Source organism: Somniosus microcephalus, chromosome 5 (assembly GCF_052327205.1).
Source record: "Somniosus microcephalus isolate GS21.2 chromosome 5, FLI_Smic_1.0, whole genome shotgun sequence".
NCBI lineage: Eukaryota > Metazoa > Chordata > Chondrichthyes > Squaliformes > Somniosidae > Somniosus > Somniosus microcephalus.
In genome coordinates this window covers 117230677-117253838 of record NC_140991.1, presented here as the reverse complement: position 1 = coordinate 117253838, position 23162 = coordinate 117230677, and the positions used below count along the sequence as shown (strand labels likewise).

General features: G+C 44.3%; 1 protein-coding gene across 10 annotated transcripts in view; it reads left to right on the top strand.

The window, feature by feature from the left end:
• Positions 1 to 23162, top strand: part of tns3 (tensin 3) — a 532570-nt gene that overhangs the window by 172960 nt on the left and 336448 nt on the right. For 9 of the 10 annotated variants that reach the window (XM_085988093.1, XM_085988094.1, XM_085988102.1 and 6 more), the window contains 2 exons: positions 6843 to 6957; positions 8955 to 8992. In XM_085988093.1, coding sequence (XP_085844219.1) covers positions 6843 to 6957; positions 8955 to 8992 — 153 coding nt within the window. Of the gene's footprint in view, positions 1 to 5641; positions 5737 to 6842; positions 6958 to 8954; positions 8993 to 23162 lie in introns of those variants that run through there. The other variant, XM_085988101.1, reaches the window with a different exon arrangement.

Here is a 23162-nt window from a genome sequence, read left to right as displayed (position 1 = left end):
GGGGGGGGGGGGGGAGTCCCTGAGCCCCCGCCCCCAATCTCCCGATGTCCCGCCTCCGATATCCGCCCCCCGATCTCCCGCCCCCCGATCTCCCGATCTCCCGCCCCCCGATCTCCGATATCCCGCCCCCCGATCTCCCGATATCCCGCCCCCCGATCTCCGATATCCCGCCCCCGATCTCCCGATATCCCGCCCCCCGATCTCCCGATATCCCATCGCCCGATCTCCCGCCCCCCGATCTCCCGCCCCCCGATCTCCCGATATCCATCTCCGATCTCCCGCCCCCGATCTCCCGCCCCCCGATCTCCCGCCCCCCGATCTCCCGATATCCCATCTCCCGATCTCCCGCCCCCCGATCTCCCGCCCCCCGATCTCCGATGACCCGCCCCCGATCTCCCGATGACCCGCCCCCCGATCTCCCGATGTCCCGAGCCCCGCCCCCCGATGTCCGAGCCCCACCCCCGCCCTCCCGAGGCCCGATCTCACGAGGCCCGAGCCCCGCCCCCGATCTCCCGAGCCCCGCCTCCCGATCTCCCGAGCGCCGATCTCCCAAGGCCCGATCTCCCGAGCCCCGCCCCCCATCTCCGAGGCTCCCCCCCCCGATCTCCAAAGCCCGATCTCACGAGCCCCGCCCCCCCCCCCCCGAGCCCCGATCTGCCGAACCCCGATCTCCCGAGCCCCACCCCCCACCCGAGCCGGCTTCAAGAGCAGAGAGAGAGAGACGCCGCCGCGTGAGGCCCGGCCGGACTCAAGTCGCGCGCGCTGACTCCTGCTCCACCCGCCTTTACTAAGATGGCGGCGGTGGCGACACTCTGCTCAGGCCCGCCCCCTCCAGCCTTCACAAAGATGGCGGCGATCGCGAGCCGCTTGTTGAGCGCGACGGGTGGTGCTTAGCTCGGGCGTGGCTGGGCAACAGAGGCCCAGGCTTACAGGCCTGGAAAAACGGTGAAAGGTAGGAAAATTCTAGATGTTAGAGAAAAGATTTACAAATTAATTAACTTTTTTTAAAAACAATTTGTGTTTTAAAAGCACCTTTTTTTTTGCTGGAAATGTAGATTTGAAAAGAAACACGCAGAAAGTGGGGAAAAAGAAATGAAAAGTTTGGAATCAAGATGGCGGCGACTCACCTCAGTCAACCGTCAGGTCACTGAACTGTAGGATTGGTCAATCATCACGTCACTCAACTGTAGGATGGCCCGCCCGCACACACAATGAACCCGCCCCCACTCGATGCAAATGAGCGGATAATGAGTGGAATTTTGAAAGTTTTTTGGATACCGTCGGCCCAATTTTTGTCCGAGCAAAAAGTAAATACACCTACAAGAGTCCCTGAATGATGAGCTTTCTTTTGATATAACATATGTGTAGGTACGCTCTCTAACTTTTGATTGTATTGCCGGCCAGAGAGACAGACAGATAGACATATCATAGAAACATAGAAGATAGGAGCAGGAGTAGGCCATTCAGCCCTTCGAGCCTGCTCCGCCATTCAATGAGATCATGGCTGATCATCCAAATTCAGTACCCTGTCCCTGCCTTCTCCCCATATCCTTTGATCCCTTTAGCCTTAAGAAATATATCCAACTCTTTCTTGAATATATTTAATGAACTGGCCTCCACCGCCCTCTGTGGCCTTTTTTATATATATATATATATATATATATATAGATAATAAGCTAAACTGTATACTTTCCTACTTCACTCTTTTTTAAAATACTGGTCCTGAAGTTAAGCTGCACAATACCAATATTTATTACGTTTTTCTGAATTTACTATCTTAATGGTGGCTTCAGCCCATTTATTTTTCAGACTCTATAATAGAGAGGAATTGTATGTTCATATTGCCTAAGCTACTGATTCTATTTTAAGTGAATAACATTTGTTCTGGGTTCTACTTACTGGTTTTAACATTCCAACTGGAACTGAGGAAGATTTGGAGCAACTTTATTCTTCAAACACTTGGGCTATTTTTGTGTGCTGCAGTGAAAGTCATTTCCACTTCAAAGAATGACATCAGACACATCTCTTAGTTGCTTGGTATGATTCTTTAATGATGATTTACTCTTATCCATGAAGTCAGTGTACTAATGCTACATTGTAGGATCAAAGAAAAGAAGGTCGTTGTATGCATGAACTCCGGATGATACTTTTAAACATCTTTACATTTTTTAAAAACAGATACAACTCGCATATACTCGTCAATTTTATTTTTTAGAAACAAGCGCTTTTGCTGGAGGGGGTTGTTATACTTGTGTGCAGTGCCCGATGTTTTCTTTCTGAACAGAGAGGCTCCATAATATCCAAGTTAAACCTCCCTAATAGTGCAAGTGATTTTGGCCTTGAATCTTGTCTCTAGATCTGTGCTGTCACTGATCTGTGCTCTGTTTTATGTAACAAAATCCTGTGGATTTTGAAAACTCCAAATGGTTATGAAATTCCTGCCATTCTGCCTGAGAATATATGGGAATATGTGAATTGAGGCGATGTGACGATGAACAGAGTAAGCTTTCTGTAAAAGCAGCCGTGTTAAATTACCCTGCAAAGAGCTGGAATGTGAATAACAAAGAACAGACTTGGCTTTGTCACTTAAGTTTACAACAGAAGTGATGGGGAATACTGTAAAATATAATCATTTCACATCCATAACTCACATGCACATAGAACTCATAAGAGTTCTGTTTTCTTTCTCATGAATCAACTCCGAAGACCCCTGGACACGCATTGTAAAGTGCTAAGTTTTTAACTAGCCTTATTTGTCTCTTGGCAATGTTTTAGAGGGGCTTTATCGTTCTCTTTAGGGCAGTGTGTTGTGCTTACTTGTTTCAATGAGGGGCTTTATCGTTCTCTTTAGTGCAGTGCGTTGTGCTTACTCGTTTCAATGAGGGGCTTTATCGTTCTCTTTAGGGCAGTGTGTTGTGCTTACTCGTTTCAATGAGGGGCTTTATCGTTCTCTTTAGGGCAGTGCGTTGTGCTTACTCGTTTCAATGCCGCATGCAAATGTTAGTGATGTTTGCAAGATGCGGTTTTAAAGTATAACGGATTTTCATGTTCAGTTTATACATTTTCACCAATATGTTTTTGTAATCTAAAATTTCTCCTGCTCAGCTTAAATGCCAGCCTGTTGGATGTCTGTCTGTTAATTTATAAGGTGGTGTTTTATAGGGCTCTTTCAGCTAACATGGAGCTGAAATTTAATGTGGTATTTGCATCTCCTCTCGCTTTGTAGTACACTGTCACTGCAGAAGAAAAAAAATAGTATAGCCTGAATAAATTGGGTGGAAAATATTTCACCCCAGCTTCTGCCCCTTCTCTCCTCAAAGATGGTGCCTGATGACTTAAACTAAGTGGTCGTTGTTCACGTGTAGACATTGAGTGTTCGCAGGTTAATCGATCACCACAGTTATGCTTGTTGCTGTCCTCCTTTGATATCTACATGTATATTCTCAGCAAAGGTCACTGGATAGCAATCAGGAAGGGAGCGCAGGCTATTAATTTCTCCAATCTAATTCCGGGACAATAAGACTAATTGTAGCCACTGGCAACAGCCTTGGCTGAGATCAGCTCACTCCATACAGATCCGGGATTAAACCTGGGATTCTTTGCATCTGTATGGCTCAGTAACATATTTAATTTACCCATTCAGCCATCAGGATGAAAAATTTGTTCAAGCTTAAATGAGCCAAAATAATTAAAGATCCAAAATTATTGGCATTTCTGTCGTGTTTAATTTTGCTCTGATTTTCACTGGAAGGTATACATCAATTTCTTCCTCTCTTACCTGGGTTTATTTATTTTTTAAACGAGAAGAATGGCAGAAAATGTACATCAAAACTGAAGTGGAGTCTTAAACGTCCTACATCCTGATTCTTAAACTCCTGTTTTAAACCATGGGAAACTGCTGCGTGCAGACCAGGCACTTTCCCACCAGTGAAGTGGAGGTTAAAAAAAATCCAGATGGCCAGCCACTCTTAATAGGAGCTGTAGTTTTGATAATTCTTCGAATCTTGCACTACAGATGTCTCCTTCCCAATGACATTCCTGTTCTGTTTCTTGCTGAGAGCAAGAGGAGACCGAATAGCACTGAATATTGGTAATGGAGGCAGAAAGATGTATAGAATATCAGGCCACAAGTGGAAAAAGGCAAGCTGCCTCATTAAAGAATGAGCTTTAGCACGTGAAGTATTAAATTCTAATAACCAGCAGGATAACTGCTGTTGGCAGTGCTGGGATTGCTTTTTGTTACAATTTAATGTTCAGAGTGCCCTCTGGTGACTATGTGCTGCCAATAGAGAGAGTGCGGCCAAAAGTCAGGTTGGCGGTGTAAGTCCCAGACATCTTGTTATTTGTTATTGTTGGAGTTTAGGTTTTATCCCAACACTAGCTCTCGTGCTCATGGATAAAGGGGAGTTTCCATAAGTGGACTGAATGCCTTTTGACTATCGATGCCTCTTACCTGGTTTAACACTTGACCCGGAATTGCAGTAAACCACTTACTGGATAATTTATGGGATGCCTCCTACATTCTCCTGTCACCTCCAAAGGCAGAAAATACCTCAACATCACAGCAATTTTCTGGGCTTTTGGATGAACAGTAAGGTTTTTTACTATGGACCTTGAAGATGAGATGGCAGTGAGGATTCCAGTTCAGCCATGGAGTTCAGTGCTTCTGCTGGAACCAAACACTGCAGAATCCCACAATAGGTAGACAATTTAAGGATGCCTGAAGCTGCCATCATCCATGATCAAAGACACAATACCTAGGGACTATTACATGGATTAATGAGTAATTTATCACACATTCAGAATGCCAAACACATTGCTGACAACATGTAATTCAATTTGCACCTGGAACAAAGCCCCTTAATCTTGAATAATTTCTAGACCAATCAGCCTTGCCTGGTTCCCAATAGACAACCTGTTGCTCATACTTCATTTTGAACTTTAGCGAGGGTTTCTGCCAAAACCACTCACTACTGTAGAATCATCCTGGAGAACAAAGTAACTAATTTTTCTCCACAACCAACTGCCTCCTTGAACGCCCCCCCCCACCCCGTCTCCTCCATCGTCACCTCTAACAACAAATGTAAGAAGCTCATGGATTTCTTCATCACCAAGATTTAAAACAAAAACATCCGTTCCGCCGCTTCGGCTATTTCCCTTGACCAATAAGCCAAACTTCCAGTTATCCTAGCCCTGAACCAGTCATATCTAGTTTCTCCCTTATCTCCTCCCCCCTGCCCCCTCCAAGCTTTGACCCCATTACTATTACATTCTTGATCACCAACTTCCCTTCCTAGCCCCAATTTTAGCTGATAATGTTTCCACTCCTTGGGCACTGTCCCCCTCTGTTTCAAAACTGTTCTCAACACCATCCTCTACAAAATGTACATCCTTGACCCTCGCTAACTACAGTCCTATCTTTAACCACCCTTTCCTATCGAAGGTTTCTGAACTTGTTTTTGCCTCTCGGGTCCATGTTTACTTTCTCTTCAAATCCCATTTTAATTGCTCGTCAGGTTTATGCCTGTCCCACAGTACCAAATGGCCCTAATTAAAATTTATGAGCGACATTCTCTAACTGTGATTGTGGTGCATTATCTCTCCTCGACCTTTCTGCAGCCTTTGAAATGATTGACCACACCCATCTTCCTCCATTGTCCGGATCCGAATCGGTGGAACCATACTTGCCTGCTTCCACTCTTCTATCCAATCGTAGCCCAAGCATCTCCAGCAAAGGTTTGTCTTCCTGCCCTTATACCATTACCTCCAGAGTAACCCAAGGATCTATCCTTAGCCCTCTTTTCTCTTAACGGGCAGCATTATCTGCAAACATAGGATCAGCTTCCACATGTATGCATCTGACACCTAGGGATATTTCATTCTGGCCTTTCACGACCCCTTCACTGTCGGACTGTTGTCCAACATACTGTCTTAGATTAGCCACAGTTTCCTCCATTGGGAAGGCTGAAGCCATTGTCTTTGGCCTCCAACACAAACTCCGATCCCTCCCACTCTCCCTGGCCACTGTCTGAATCAGACTGCTCACAACCCCGGCACCCTGTTCCATCGTCAACTGAACTTCTGACCTCGTACCTCAATTGCAAAGCCTGCCTACATCCATCGCCGTAACATCTGATGCCTATACTTCATTCTGCACCAAATTGGCTTCTGATCCCACAATTCCTCCAGTATAACGTTATCATCCTTGTGTTTAAATGCCAACATGGCCTCATGCTTCCCTATTTTCTTATAAAGGGACCAACCTCCATCCCTATAAACCCTCTCCGGTACTTCTGGCCTCTTGTGTATCCCCCATCTTCTTGATCCCTCAGCTGTCTCGGTCTCACTGTCAGGAATTCCCTCCCTGAACTCTGCCCCTGCACCTGGCCCCCTTTTAAGATCTTCCCTAAAACCCACTTTTTTGACACAGCTTTTGCCACCCCTCTTAATTGCTCCTTTTTTGGCTCAGCATCCATTTTCCTTGTGCTTCCGTGATTGGCGTTGGAATGTTTTTCTGTGCTAAAGGCACTTTCTTAAATGTAAGTTGTCATTGAGAGACCGCTTCCATTTTAAGTCTAGCTATTTAAAGATGCTATATGAAATAAAGACAGAACTTCCTTATTGTCACAGTCAGGTTGTGGACTTCTTTCTGTCAGCTGTTAGTGTCATGTGAGGCTTCCAATATGGTTAGGATAGCTGAGATTTATATCATAAGCTACATTGCCAAGTTTTTACTTGTGACCTATATTTTTTTAGAAACTTTCTTCCTAATACACTATGAAGTAAAACTCCTGCTTTCTCAAACTTATGCTGAAAAAGCTGTCTAATGTTTGATGTTTCAGCCTGAAGAGTTAGTTTCCAGTTCCCATACCTTCAAGAACAAGACTTTCAAAAAGCCAAAAACCTGCAGCATCTGCAAACAACTCATCAACAGCAGTCAAGGCCTTTCATGTAGAGGTGAGTCTGCAAAATGCACTATTACTTATTTGTAAAATGTTACAAATTATTTCTTTCAGTGCTTTTTAATTTTAGTATGACACACATTTGTCACCTGCAATACATGCCTAAGTGGCAGTGGGGTGAGGAGTGGGACCCAGGTTCCAGAGAATTCTTGATGTTAATAAGACCCTTGCAGGGAATATTTTAATCTAAGTTATAGAGGAACAAAAATGAAAGGTCTGAACACCAAGTGAATAAAACAGAAAATAAAATTGATAGTGAATGAAGAACTGTAATGACCACAGTGAACACAAATATAAACAAGAAAAAAGGCACGGGAGTCTTATTTCTCTGCATGTTATTGGTTTATTTCCTTTTATCTTTGTTTTGTTTATCTTTTTTCTGTCTGCCTAGCTTCCTTTCCTTTCATATTCCATCGGGTTTACAATTTCCTTTCCCCTCTTTCCATTTTTCTGCTTTTTCCTGTTGGTGCGGAAACCACTTAGTTATGTAATGAGTTAATGTGGTTATTTCTGTGGACAGCATGAGCATGTAGGCACACATGCTTTCTGATGATGTGCAATATAAATTATTGGTTCACTGCCATGCAGAACATTTCTATGTTGAAGAAGTAATGTCGGTTACAGAAGTGCGTGTCATGTATGTGTCAGTGATGCATGCTCAAGGTGCTATGTGTCTATGGTTCTGGTAAGCAGAAGACTGTACTTGCAGTTCACGTTCGAGTGACAGATGCATGGCAGTATATTGCTGTATGAGTGATTGCTGATGTCCATAGCAGTTCATACACCAATTCATGTTGCAGGTGGTTGGTTATTGTTCAGATGTTTTAGAAGGACAGGGATTTTGTATTTGCTCTCCAGTCCCTCTTTTGATAGGCTGACTCCATTCCCTAGCCAAGAAGATGGATAGCCACTGCCAGCGATGGATTAACACCCAGGACCACGGGGCCCGGCGCTAAAATGGGACTCCTGGTGAAACTTGTCATAGCTAGAGTAGACAACCTTCCTGGATTGACTTCAAGTCTCCAGGAATGCAAGATTTATCTCCCGGGCACTGCTGCGAGCCACCCGGGAGAAAATCGGGATCTTGGAATTTCTCGCGTGAAGCTCAGTTGATGGTGTAGGCTCCTTCACATTAGTAGGGCTCTGCATCACTTTCTGTCCTGCACGACCTAGTGCTCAGTTTAAAATTGTTAACAGCATTGCAGAAGTTGCTAATTATTTGTCAAGTCAACTGCCCACAAGACTGTCAGACCCAAAATGTTCAGTCATTTTTGGGCTGTGGAAGTGAATTGAAAGCAAGTTCACCTACAAACATGGAAAGGCCCAGGTTGGATCTCCTTTCTATGATGTTAGCGTGACATCAGCTAGATGGCTGTTCAGGCGTTGCCATGTTGAAGCAGACCATCAACTGTTGTAACCTACCAGGAGTCACAACTTTCAGAGGAGCAGGTGGAAGAGCAGAAAACCAGAGGGATAATTGAAGGGGTGGGGTGGGGGACGTGATTGCCAGGCAGTAATCTTTTGATGTTTTCAGAAATTACTCATTTATCATCTTTTTAGTTATGTTCTCTGGCACTAGTGCAGAACAGTTTTATTGACTTTTCTGTCTGATTTTTGAGAGTTGGTGGCAGATGTCATGGTAGATACAGTACGCTCCATGTAATGATGCATGAGGACATCCTTACTGAGGGATTAACAATTGCAACATAATCATTGCACATTTAGTTGATCCAGATATGTTTTATTGTGAACTGTGTGTTACCCTCATGAACTAACAAGACTTGCTTGGTGCCACCATTTTGGAAACCCCTCTGCCATTCATTGTGTAACTAATCGAAATGTTTCTTTGAATGGCTGAAATGATAATGCTGCCAAAAGTCACGTAGAATAACAGTGATGGCTCTACAATTGTACGTGTCCCACACAAATGTGGCACAATGACATTTGCTTTTGCTATCAACCATTCTAATTTTTTTAATTTTTTTTTTCCAGTTTGCAAGTATGCATGTCACAAGAAATGTGAGTCAAAGGTAAGTAAGAACAACAATAGATTATTTTATTTGTAATTCTTTGCAGAGCAAATAAGTTAATCTGTGGAAAATTCTACACTTGTCAGTTTGACGGCTGTGCAGGAAGAAAGAAAGGAAAGAACTTTGATTTTATATGACATCTTTCAAGACCTTGCGATGTCCCAAAGCACTTTACTGCCAATGAAGTGCTTTTGAAGTGTAGTCACTGTTGTAATGTAGGAAACATGGCAGCTAATTTGTGCACACAAGGTCCCACAAACAGCAGTGAGATACATGACCAGATAATCTGTTTTAGTGATGATGGTTGAGGGATAAATATTGGCCAGGATGCCAGGGAGAACTAATTCTTCAAAATAATGCAATGAGATCTTTTATATCCATCTGAGAGGGCAGAAGGGGCCTCAGTTTAACATCTCATCCGAAAGGCGGCATTTCCAACAGTAACATTCCCTCAGTGCTGCACTGAAGTGGCAGCCTGGATTATGTGCTCAAACCTCTGGAGTGGGACTTGAACCCACAACCTTGTAACTCGGGTGAGAATGCTGCCACTGAGCCATGGCGGACAGCGCTGACATGCAGTACAGTACTTTTTAGTAACTTGAGTGAGACAGGCACAAGATCGCTAGACTAATTGGTGTGGTGGAACAGTAGTTCTCACATTAAGCAGTTTTTGCCCCAGAAATTGAGGAGATAAAATATGGTATATAAATAATAAATGGGTAATAAGAGTAGGGGTGGGGCCGATTAGGGACCAAAAAAGGAGACCTATGCAGGGAGGTAGAGGGCAAGGCTGAGGTACTAAATGAGTACTTTGCCTCTGTCTTTACCAAGGAAGAAGATGCTGCCAAAGTCATAGTGAAAGAGGAGGTAGTTGAGATATTGGATGGGATAAAAATTAATAGAGGAGGTGCTAGAAAGACTGGCTTTACTTAAAGTACATAAGTCACCAGGACCAGATGGGATGCATCCTAGGATGCTGAAGAAAGTAAAGGTGGAAATTGTGGAGGTACTGGCCATAATCTTCCAATCCTCCTTGGATATGGGGGTGGTGCCAGAGGACTGGGGAACTGCAAGTGTTACACCCTTGTTCAAAAAAGGTTGCAAGCAGTCAGCTTAACCTCGGTGGTGCGGAAGCTTTTAGAAACAATAATCCAGGACAAAATTAACAGCCACTTGGACAAGTGTGGATTAATTAAGGAAGCCAGCACTGACTTGTTAAATGTAAATCGTGTTTAACTAACTTGATTGAATTTTTTGATGAGGTAACAGAGAGGGTTGATGAGGGCAATGCGGTTGACGTGGTGTACATGGACTTCCAAAAGGCGTTTGATAAATTGCCACATAATAGACTTGCCAGCAAAGTTGAAGCCATGGAATAAAAGGTACAGTGGCAGCATGGATGCAAAACTGGCTAAGTGACAGGAAACAGAGAGTAGTGGTGAACAGTTGTTTTTAGGACTGGAGGAATGTATACATTGGTGTTCCCCAGGGGTCAGTACTAGGACCTCTGCTTTTCTTGATATATATTAATGACTTGGGCTTAAGTGTACAGGGCACTATTTCAAAATTTGTAGATGACACAAAACTTGGAAGTATAGTGATCAGTGAGGAGGATAGGCAGATTAAGTTTAACGCAGAAAAGTGTGAAGTGATACATTTTGGTAGGAAGAATGAGGAGAGGCAATATAAATTAAAGGGTACAATTCTAAAGGGGGTGCAGGAACAGAGAGACCTGGGGGTATATGTGCACAAATCGTTGAAGGTGGCAGGGCAGGTTGAGAAAGCGGTTAAAAAAGCATACGGGATCCAGGGCTTTATAAATAGAGGCATAGAGTACAAAAGCAAGGAAGTTATGATGAACCTTTATAAAACACTGGTTCGGCCACAACTGGAGTATTGTGTCCAATTTAGGAAGGATGTGAAGGCTTTAGAGAGGGTGCCGAAAAGATTTATAAGAATGGTTCCAGGGATGAGGGACTTCAGTTATGTGGAGAGGCTGGGGTTGTTCTCCTTTGAGCAGAGAAGATTGAGAGGAGATTTGATAGAAGTTATGAGGGATTTAGACAGAGTAGATAGAGAAACTGTTCCCATTGGTGGAAGTTCGAGAACCAGAGGACACAGATTTAAGGTGATTGGCAGAAGATCCAAAGGCGACATGAGGAAAATCTTTTTTACGCTGCGAGTGGTTATGATCTGGAATGCACTGCCTGAAAGAGCAATGGAGGCAGATTCAATCGTGGTTTTCAAAGGGAATTAGACAAGTACCTGAAGGAAAAAATTTGCAGGGCTACGGGGAAAGGACAGGGGATTGGGCCTTTGCAGAGAGCTGGCACGGGCTCGATGGGCCGAATGGCCTCCTACTCTGCTGGAACCATTCTATGATTCTATGGTCATTTGATTGACTGAGAATCTGAGCATTTGGAAAAGAAAAAGTTAATTGCAACGTGTTGGAGCACCAATTTACTGCACCTTGCAGAGGGGGATGGAAATGTGGTAACCCACACTACCAAGCTGTTGTTCTCAGCTGGCTTGCTGTGGGAAGGCACAGATTGGAGTGGGCAGATGCCTGCCCACAGAATAAGATTGAGCGAAGAGCCATTTCTACGTTGCTAACGTGTGCTTCCGAGTAACTGACTAAGAGCAGCACTAGTGGAGACCTTGGAGCAGGTCATAGGCCTACACATTCACTGCCAGTAGTGCTTGGACATCATGGAATGGGGAGGAAATGATGGATGTGGTATTCTCTCCTTAAAAAAATAAATATATATAAACTAATAGATTTCATACTTAAGTGTATCTTCAAAGGTTAAAACCAATGCTGTCAATCTTGCAGTTTGCATATACAGGGGTATAACTAAAGTTTGATCTTGAAAAATGCTTTGCATTGTTGAGACACATGTAGAATCTGCTAATGCTTTTTAATGACTCCTAAAAAAAAATTCGACCTGGGGTGCTTTTCATGGGATGGACATTATATAAACTCTACTGTGACCGTATTCAATAAATTTCGACATTACAGATAGAGAATTGCTTACGTACTCCAATGCCACAATAACCGGTGATTTGCTTTATATGTAAAAAAAAAAATCTGACCTGCATAACAATTGACTGATGAGAGGCTAACATTACGTACTGTTGATTTTAACTTGCATTGTTTTTAAATTAGAGAAATAAAATCTGCAGGAACGAACCTTGTGGATAATTCCTTCAGAGCCCCTGTTTACTCACTTTACAAATCTGTTCATGATGGCCATTTGTTTCTCCAACATGGAGCCCGGAGCCTGCATACTAGCTGTTTGAACTTCCACCCAAACTGCAAAGCCTGTGAACTTGGCACCTGTTGTGAGGGTCCGGAAGCAGCTGTCCCTGCAGATGACCACACCTCCCCCAGGTAGACTGCAGTGTGCTAATGCCAAGCACAGTGACACCATACAGGCAGGAAGTAGACTCCTGCTCACTTTCTGCCATTGTGGTGAAATCCTACGGCAGGCCGTCCAATACATCACACAACTGCATGTTTGAGGCCAGCAGTTTCCTTTTCATGGCTAGGCCCACAAAGTCCTCATTTCTGTCCTCAGCAGAGCTGGGAGAGGACCGTGCCCTCTGATGAGCTCTCTTCTGGGCTGTTCCTTCCACCAGCACCTGCTGATCCTCACTGGTGCTGGGTACTTCATCAAGTGCAAATCCTTCTAGCTCAGTATTGCAATCGAGTGGAGTGCCAATGTCTGAGCTGGTGCCTGGGAGGGATGGAGCATGTGGCGGTGCATCCTCGGGCCGATTGTTCTCCTCTGAGGTGTCTTCTGCAGTAACCTCTTGCTGCCAAAAAGGGCCTAGAAGAAAGAGAAAAAGGGACAAGAGTTAGGATGGGAGATAGAAGCTGGAAATTTGCAGGTGACACGCTTGAGAAAGTAGCTTGAAGTTGGGATGGTTGCTGATTATTTGCTGAGGTGCATGAAGGGATATAGGTAATATGCAGGCACTTTGTTGAAGTAAGCGCCAGCCTATCCTTCCCTGACACTCGTGGCTCTGAGTATGAGCCATATACTCCCATCCCAGGTTTCTTGCTCTGCCTGGATGAGGCAATTATGCCAGGTACTCCTTCCCTGGTCCTGGCCCTCTCCCTCGCATAATGCAGTGTCCTGTCCTGGAGAAAGAGAGAGTGAGAGTTAGTGTGTCTGTTGAAAAGGTAAGTGGTAATGTGTGGGACTTGTGCAGGTGTTGGCCGGTGGAGAAGGAAAAAGATGGAATGAGGATGGGGAAGTGACTTTGGGGAGTTTCCTCCCACAGTGCACAGATGTGCGGGTTAGGTTGATTGGCCATGATAAAAATTGGCCCTTAGTGTTAGGGGGGATTAAATACGTGGGGTTACGGGGTTACGGGGATAGGGCTTGGGTGGGATGGCTGTCGGTGTAGGGACCGGGTGCTGGGGTTTGGATGATCAGCCATGATCTCGTTGAATGGCGGAGCAGGCTCGAAGGGCCGAATGGCCTACTCCTGCTCCTATCTTCTATGTTTCTATGATGAATGGAAAGGCAAGTGTGTGTAATGTGAACCGGAGAAGTTGTGCTGGGAAGAGTTAGTGGATGTGCAAGTTATAGGATGAGAGAAGAGAATGGTGTTCAAGTGTGGTGTGAAGAGAGGAAGGTAAGTTTGGAATGAGAGAGCACTTTTGATTGTATGTTGAAGAATGTAGCGGTGGGAAAGGGGGTAGAAGTAGTGTTGAGAGGTGAAGAGCTGTACCCACCCTTGCTGCTCTTGTGAGGACCGTAAACCTCTTCCTACATTGAAACGAGGTACTGAGGGAGATGCTGGTGGCACTGACCCCCTCAGTGACCTCTGTCCAGGCCTGCTTGACAGTGACCTTACGGTGCTCCTGCAGCTGCTGGGGAACACTGCTTCCCTCCTTGCCCTGACTTCCTCCACGAGGACCCCAGGGAGTCATCAGAAAAGTGGGGGACAAACTTTCTACTAATTCAATAAAAAGGATATTTTCCAGTGGTGTTCAATTAAAAATCCAATCCTCACTTTAAAAAGTGCATCGCCGCCTTAAATATGTCCCAGAAATTGCGTGCAGCAGGTGGGCTGCCTATTCAACTCCTGATGCAAGCGGGAGGACAGCCCCTCAATCAAATGGTAATGAGATTTGGGAGTTAAAATTGCCCAGGCCTCCAACCATCCACTTCATGGGACTTTCCCACTGGCCTCAGGCCCTGCCCACTGCACTCCTGCCCTGAGTTAAAATCAGGGCTTTAGAACCAGATGAAAAATAATTATAAAATCAATGTTCAAATAGAGTATTAGAAAGAGGTAATGGAGAAGAAAAGGCACAGCTAGCAGAGTAGAAATTAAGTTTTTAAAGCTTAGGATTTTACTAAGAATCTGCTTCTCAGTAATACATTAATACTACAGTAATAAAGCTACTCTGGACATTACAGAAACATTACTGTAAAATGGTAATTCATCAGCATTGCAGTGTGTCAACTGAAATGGTAAAATGGCCTACACAAAGACTACACAGTCAGTAGGTTAATAAAAAGTTCAACCTCTGCTCTTGAGAAATGAGGATATATTAAATTACTATTTAAATATATTTCCTCACCTTAGATCTGAGAATTAGCTTAAATGATCATCATCAACAACAACAACTTGTATTTATATAGTGCCTTTAACATAGAAACATAGAAGATAGGAGCAGGAGTAGGCCATTCGGCCCCTCGAGCCTGCACCGCCATTCAATGCGATCATGGCTGATCATCCAAATTCAGTACCCGGTCCCTGCTTTCTCCCCATACCTCTTGATCCCTTTAGCCTTAAGAAATATATCCAACTCCTTCTTGAATATATTTAATTTCTTGAATATATTTAATGTATTGGCCTCTACTGCCTTCTGTGGTCGAGAATTCCACAGGTTCACCACTCTCTGGGTGAAGAAATTCCTCCTCATTTCTGTCCTAAATAGCCTACCCCTTATCCTTAGACTGTGACCCCTGGTTCTGGACTCCCCAACCATCAGGAACATCCTTCCTGCATCTAGTCTGTCCAGTCCTGTCAGAATTTTATAAGTTTCAATGAGATCCCCTCTCATTCTTCTAAACTCCAGCGAGTACAAGCCCAATCGACCCAATCTCTCCTCATACGTCATTCCTGCCATCCCAGGTATCAGCCTGGTGAATCTTCGCTGAAATCCTTCCATGGCAAGAACATCCTTCCTCAGATAAGGCGACCAAAACTGCACACAATACTCAAGATGTGGTCTCACCAAGGCCCTGTATAACTGCAGCAAGACATCCTTGTTCCTGTACTCAAATCCTCTCACTACGAAGGCCAACATGCCATTTGCCTTCTTAATCGCCTGCTGCACCTGCATGCTTACCTTCAGCGACTGGTGCACAAGGACACCCAGGTCTCGTTGCACTTCCCCTTCTCCCAATCTATTACCATTCAGATACTAATCTGCCTTCCTGTTTTTGCCACCAAAGTGGATAACCTCGCATTTATTCACGTTATATTGCATCTGCCATGCTTTTGCCCAATCACCCAACCTGTCCAAATCATCCTGGAGTTTCTCGGCATCCTCCTCACAGCACACACGCCCACCCAGCTTTGTGTCGTCTGCAAATTTGGAGATATTACATCTAGTTCCCTTGTCTAGATCATTAATATATATTGTGACTAGCTGAGGTCCAAGGACCGATCCCTGCGGTACCCCACTAGTCACTGCCTGCCACTCGGAAAAAGAGCCTTTTATTCCAACTCTTTGCTTTCTGTCTGCCAACCAGTTCTCTATCCAAGTCAATACCTTGCCCCCAATCCCATGTGCCTTAACTTTACACGCTAATCTCTTATGCGGGACCTTATCGAAAGCCTTCTGGAAGTCCAAATACACCACATCCACTGGTTCTCCCTTATCTATTTTACCAGTTACATCCTCAAAAAATTCCAGTAGATTAGTCAAGCACGATTAACCTTTTGTAAATCCATGTTGACTTTGTCCGATCCTGTCACTGTTTTCCAAGTGCTCTGCTATTACATCTTTTATAATGGACTCTAACATTTTCCCCACTACCGATGTCAGGCTTACTGGTCTGTAATTCCCCGTTTTCTCTCTACCACCTTTTTTGAATAGTGGGGTAACATTAGCTACCCTCCAATTCATGGGTACTGTTCCAGATTCCATCGAATGCTGGAAGATGATCAGCAAAGCATCAACTATTTCTAGGGCCACTTCCTTAAGTACCCTAGGATGTAGATTATCAGGCCCTGGGGATTTATCGGCCTTCAATCCCATCAATTTCCCTAACACCATTTCCCTACAAATACTGATTTCTTTCAGTTCCTCCCTTTCATCAGACCCTATGTTCCCCGACATCTCTGGGAGGTTATATGTGTCCTCCTTTGTGAAGACAGAACCAAAATATGTATTTAATTGGGCTGCCATTTCTTTGTTCCCCATTATAAATTCCCCGATTCTGATTGCAAGGGATCTGCGCTTGACTTCACCAATCTTTTTCTCTTCACATATCTATAAAAGCTTTTACAGTCAGTTTTTATGTTCCCTGCAAGCTCACTCTCATATTCTATTTTCCCTTTCTTAATTAATCCCTTTGTCCTCCTTTGTTGAATCCTAAACTGCTCCAAATCCTCAGGTTTACTGCTTTTTCTGGCCAATTTATATGTCCTCTCCTTGGATCTTATGCTATCCCTAATTTCCCTTGTTAGCCACGGTTGAGTCACCTTTTTTGTTTTATTTTTATGCCAAATTGGGATGAACAAATTCTGTAGTTCATCCATGCGGTCTTTGAATTTTGCCATTGCCTAGCCACCGTCAACCATTTGAGTGACATTCCCCAATCAATCCTACCCAACTTGCGCCTCAGACCATCGTAGTTTCCTTTATTTAAATTTAGGACCCTAGTCTCTGAGTCGACTACTTCATTCTCCATCTTAATGAAGAATTCGATCATATTATGATCGCTCCGACCCAAGGGGCCTCGTACAACAAGATTGCTAATTAATCCTTTCTCGTTACATAATACGCAGTCTAAGATGGCCTGATCTCTGGTTGGCTCCTTGACATATTGGTCCAGGAAACCATCCCTTAAACACTCCAGGAATTCCTCCTCCACAATATTGTTACTAATTTGGTTAACATAGTAAAACATCCCAAGGCACTTCACACGAGTGTTAAAGAACAAAATTTGACACCAAGCCACATAAGATATTAGGGCATATGACCAAAAGCTTGGTCAAAGAGGTAGGTTTTAAGGAACATCTTAAAGGAGGAAAGAGAGGCAGAGAGGTTTAGGGAGGAAATCCCAGAGCTTCAGGCCTACACAGTTGAAGGCACGGCCACCAATGGTGGAGCGATTGAAACTAGGGATGCTCAAGAGGGCAGAATTAGAGGAGCGCAGATATCTCAGAGGGTTAATTGCACAATACTGCGGATGCTGGAAATCTGTAATAACAACAGAAAAATTCTATTTCCCGCACTTCTGCTCTCACCCCTGCCCCTCCCTCCCAGAACCACGATAGGGTTCCCCTTGTCCTCACCTTTCACCCCACCAGCCTCCACATTCAACGGATCATCCTCCGCTATTTCCGCCACCTCCAACGTGATGCCACCACCAAACACATCTTCCCCTCACCTCCCCTTTCAGCATTTCGAAGGGACCGCTCCCTCCGCGACACGCTGGTCCACTCCTCAATCACCCCCAACAGCCCTGCTCCTTCACCTGGCACCTTCCCGTGCAAGCGCAGGAGATGCAACACATGCCCTTTTACCTCCTCCCTTCCCACTGTCCAGGGCCCCAAACATCCCTTCCAGGTGAAACAGCGATTTACTTGTACTTCCTGCAATTTAATACACTGTATTCGCTGCTCACGATGCGGTCTCCTCTACATTGGGGAGACCAAACGCAGATTGGGCGACCGCTTTGCGGAACACCTCCGTTCAGTCCGTATCGGTGACCCTGAGCTTCCGGTCGCCTGTCACTTTAATTCACCGCTTCACTCCCACTCTGATCTCTCTGTCCTCGGCCTATTACATTGTTCCAATGAAGCTCAACGTAAGCTCGAGGAACAGCACCTCATCTTTCGATTGGGCACTTTGCAGTCTGCCGGACTCAACATTGAGTTCAACAATTTCAGATAATTATCCCTGCCCCCATTTTTCATGCAGTATGATTTTTGCCATTCCCATTTGCAACATTTTATCTTTCCTGCCTCTTACAAAAGTACAGGATGTTCTTTCTACTCCTTCCTCCCCTCCTAACCCTCCCCCCGCCCCCGTCTCTGCACCTGCTTAATATCTGTTACATCTCCAGCTTTTTCCAGTTCTGATGAAAGGTCCCAGACCTGAAACGTTAACTCTGTTTCTCTCTCCACGGATGCTGCCTGGCCTGCTGAGTATTTCCAGCATTTTCTGTTATCTCAGAGGGTTGTAGGGCTGGAGGAGTTTACAAAGATAGGGAGGGGCGAGGCCATGGAGGGATTTGAAAACAAGGATGAAAATTTTGAAATCGAGGCGTTGCTTAACCGGGAGCCAATGTAGGTCAGCGAGCACAGGGGTGATGGTTGAACGGGACTTGGTGCGAGTTAGGACACGGGCAGCCAAATTTTGAACAACTTGAACTTCTATAGAATTCATTATGTGCAGAGAAAAATCTCAGCAGTTCACAAACCAGTGGATATCAAATTTAGCAGGAGAAAGAAAAAGAGGGTCAGAAAGAGGCGAAAACATGGTGAAGAAGAAGGGTTTTAAGGAAACTCTGGAAGGCAGGGGGAGGGGTGGCAAGAAGGAAATGCTGAGGAAGGGAGTCTAAGGGTGGAGGCAGAGTGGCTTAAGGAATGATCCAGGTAACAGTAAGCAAGCCATTGTCAGATTAGCAGAGGGTATGTGCAGAGACGTAGGGCTAGAGAAGATCTTGGAGGAAGGGAGGTTCATGGCCAAGGAGTCACTTGAAAGTGAAGGGAAGGAGAATCTTAAAGCTGAGTGGAACATGATTTTTGAATGCCCTTGCTGACCTACATGAGTTCCCAGTACCCCAAAGCCTCCAATTTAAAAATTCTCATCCCTATGTTTAAACTCCTTCATGGCTTCGTCCCTCCCTATCTCTGTAACTGCCTCCATCCCTACAACCCTTCCGAACTTTCTGTTCCTCTGACAGTGCCATTTTGTGAATCCCCATTCCCTTTGCCCTACTATTGATACTTGTGCCTTCAGCCATCAAGGCTCCACTCTGGATTTCCTTCCTTAAACCCCTTTGGCTCTCTACCTACCTCTCCTCATTTAAGCCTTCCTTAAAACCCACCTCTTAGACCAAGATTTTGCTCACCCCTCCTAATATTGACTACTGTGTCTCGGCATCCATGTTGTCTGATTACGCCTCTCTGAAATGTCTTGGACGTTTATGTAAAAGACGCGATAAACATGCAAATTATTGTTGACTTGTACTTTATGGATAGTGGAAGCGGAGTGTCCAATCAGGAGAGCAGTGGAGAAGTCCAGCTGTAAAGTAATAAAGGTGTTGATTAGGATTTTGGCAGCCAAATGGTTGAAGTACGAGTGACTGCAGGTAAAGTTTCAGAGATGGAAGAAAGTGGTCTTGGTAATAGATTGGATGTGGAGGGGGAAGCGGAGTTTGCGGTCCAGCTGCATGTCAGTGTTTTGCAGCTCTGGGCTTAATCTAAGGGCACAGCCAGGGAAAGAGATGGAGTCACCGTTGGAAATGAATAGGCATTTGTGGAAGCAGAAGCTGATGGCTTTAATTTTTCTAACGGTAAGCTAAGGAAGTTCTGGCTCAGGCAAGTCTTATGTCGAAAAGGCAATTTTGGGGATTGGCAACAAGCGCGGGGTTGATGGAAGAGGTGGGGTGACACAGCTGAGTGTCGCCAGCATGTGTGTGAAAACTGACCCAATGCTTCAGAATTATGTCACTGAGGGGTAGCATGTAAATGATGAATAAGAGGCAGCTAAGAATGGAACCCTGTGGTACATCAGAGGGTGACTTTATGGTCCCAGCCATTGGAAGTGGTGTAACATCTATTTTATGGCAAGTGGAAGTGGATCCTGGAGAGTGCAGTACTGGATTGTAGAGAAGAAATGTTCAAGGCAGAAGGAATGACTGACAATGATAAAGGCAGCAGAGAGATTGAGGAGAATGAGTAAGCACAGGGAGTTGTGGTTCTAGTTACACAAGATGTCCGTGACTTTGACTAGTACAGGTGTTTGTGCTGTGGGTGGGGTAGATGCCTAATTGGAGAGCTTTGACCTCAGGCAAAACCCCGAGCAAATTCCTGGTAATGTTTACCTTTTTTAGCTTATGGTACAATATGCTGAAAATGGCATTATACAGTAACTGTTTTAACTCTTATTCTGTAAGAAAGAAATTGATGCTTTGTGTAATTTGTAAATAAACTAGAGGCATGAGGAATTATTTTTATCAATTTGTTTTTATTTATTCTGAGTGTTTAAAAACTGCTTTTACTGTAATATTGGTAGTCTGATCTATTGGCAATCTTGAAGTAACATGTTTCCTGGTGTATTACAGCATTGCTATAATCTTTGCTTTCAGGTGACTGAAATAATTCCACATCACTTGTGTTATCTCGGGTTTCATTGTTAAATGTGTTGATCAATGCGGGGGCTGTTATATTGCCAGAGGACAATTTATGAATGGAGGTCCCAAGTTCATGTACGTGACGTTCCTTCCCCTGTCTTCCAGAAATGTTGCAGTTTTATGTGTTGGAAAGAATTATTGCAAGTGAACCAAAGAGCGATCTCATGATTTTATTTCAGGTATAATAATTTGTATGTGGAGATCCGCTAACTCGGCAGAACGTTGGAATTGAAACTTAGACCTTCTGCACTGTATGGTTAATCGTAGAATCATAGAAATTTAGGGTACAGAAGGAGGCCATTCGACCCATCGTGTCTGTGCCAGCTGAAAAAGAGCTATCCAGCCTAATCTCACTTCCCAGCTCTTGGTCCGTAGCCCTGTAGGTTACGGCACTTCAAGTGCATGTCCAAGTACTTTTTAAATGTGATGAGGGTTTCTGTCTCCACCACCCTTTCAGGCAGTGAGTTCCAGAATCCCACCATCCTCTGGGTGAGAAAAGTTCTCCTCACCTGCCCTCTAATCCTTCTACCAATTACTTCAAATCGATGCCCCCTGGTTATTGAGCTCTCTGCTAAGGGAAATAGGTCCTTCATATCCACGCTATCTAGGCCTCTCATAATTTTATACACCTCAATTAAGTCACCCCTCAGCCACCTCTGTTCCAAAGAAAACAACCCCAGCCTATCTAACGATTCCTCATAACTCAAATTCTCCAGTCCTGGCAACATCCTCGTAAATCTCCTCTGAACCCTCTCTAGTGCAATCACATCTTTCCTGTAATGCGGTGACCAGAACTGTATGCAGTAGTGTAGCTGTGGCCTAACTCGTGTTTTATACAGTTCAAGCATAACCTCCCTGCTCTTATATGCTATGCCTCAGATAATAAAGGAAAGTATCCCATATGTCGTCTTAACTACCTTATCTACTTGTCCTGCTACCTTCAGGGATCCGTGGACATACACCCCAAGATCCCTCTGTTCCTCTACACTTCTCAGTATCCAACCATTTATTGTGTATTCCCTTGCCTTGTTAGTCCTCCCAAAATGCATTACCTCCCACTTCTCCAGATTGAATTCCATTTGCCACTTTTTCTGCCCACCTGACCAGTCCATTGATATCTTCCTGCTGTCTACAGCTTTCTTCCTCACTATCAACCACACAGCTAATTTTTGTATCATCTGCAAACTTCTTAATCATGCCCCTTACATTGAAGTCTAAATCATTGATATATACCACAAAAAGCAAGGGGCCTTGTACTGAGCCCTGCGGAACCCCATTTGAAACAGCCTTTCAGTCACAAAAAACATCCATCGACCATTACCCTTTGCTTCCTGCCACTGAGCCAATTTTGGATCCAACTTGCCACTTTCCCTTGAATCCCATGGGCTTTTACTTTTCTGACCAGTCTGCTGTTTTAGCTTGTCAAAAGCCTTGCTAAAATCCATGTAGACTACATCAAATGTTCTACCCTCATCGACCCTCCTTGTTACCTCCTCAAAAAATTCAATCAAGTTGGTCAGACATGACCTTCCCTTAACAAATCCATGCTGACTGTCCTTGATTAATCCATGCCTTTCCAAATGACAATTAGTACTGTCCCTCAGAATTTTTTCCAATAATTTGCCCACCACTGAGGTTGGGCTGACTGGCCTGTAATTACTCAGTCTATCTCTTTCTCCTTTTTTAAACAACGGTACAATGTTGGCAGTCCTCCAACACCTGTAGCCAGAGAGGATTGGAAAATGATGGTCAGAGCCTCCGCTATTTCCTCCCTTGCTTCTCTTAACAGCCTGCGATACATTTCATCCGGGCCTGGCGATTTATCAAAGATGCTAAACCCCCTTAATATTTCCTTTCTCACTATTTATCTTATCTAATATTTCACACTCCTCCTCCTGAACTACAATGTCTGCATCGTCCCTCTCTTTTGTGAAAATGGATGCAATGTATTCAATAAGAACCATACCCACGTCTTCTGCCTCCACACACGGGTTACCTTTTTGGTCTCTAATAGGCCCTACTCTCTCTTTAGTTATCCTCTTGCTCTTTATGTATTTATAAAACATCTTTGGGTTTTCCTTGATTTTACTTGCCAATATTTTTTCATGCCCTCACTTTGTTTTCCTAATTTCCTTTTTAATTTTACCCCTGCACTTTCTATACTCCTAGGCTTTCTGCAGTATTGAGCTCTCGGCATTTGACAAGCTTCCCTTCTTTTCCTTTTCCTACCCCGTATGTCCCTTGACATCTAGGGGGCTCTAGATTTGGGAGTACCACCCTTTTTCTTTGTGGGAACATATTTGCTCTGAACCCAAATGTTTAATGTTACATCATGTGATGCGTTAATTGATTAAGGCATGGGGCAGCGGGCTTATATTTTTAAGGGACTTTCAGAAAGGTTCTTTCTGGCGTAATTCAGAAAAAAAATGCCCTAAGTTTGACAGAGTCCACAAATTCAGTATGTGGTAGTGTTGTTGAGAAACTGGTCTGCTGTAAGGCTGTGGTAAATTATTATTTATTTGTTTTGATGTTCAGTAACATTTCCAGAACGC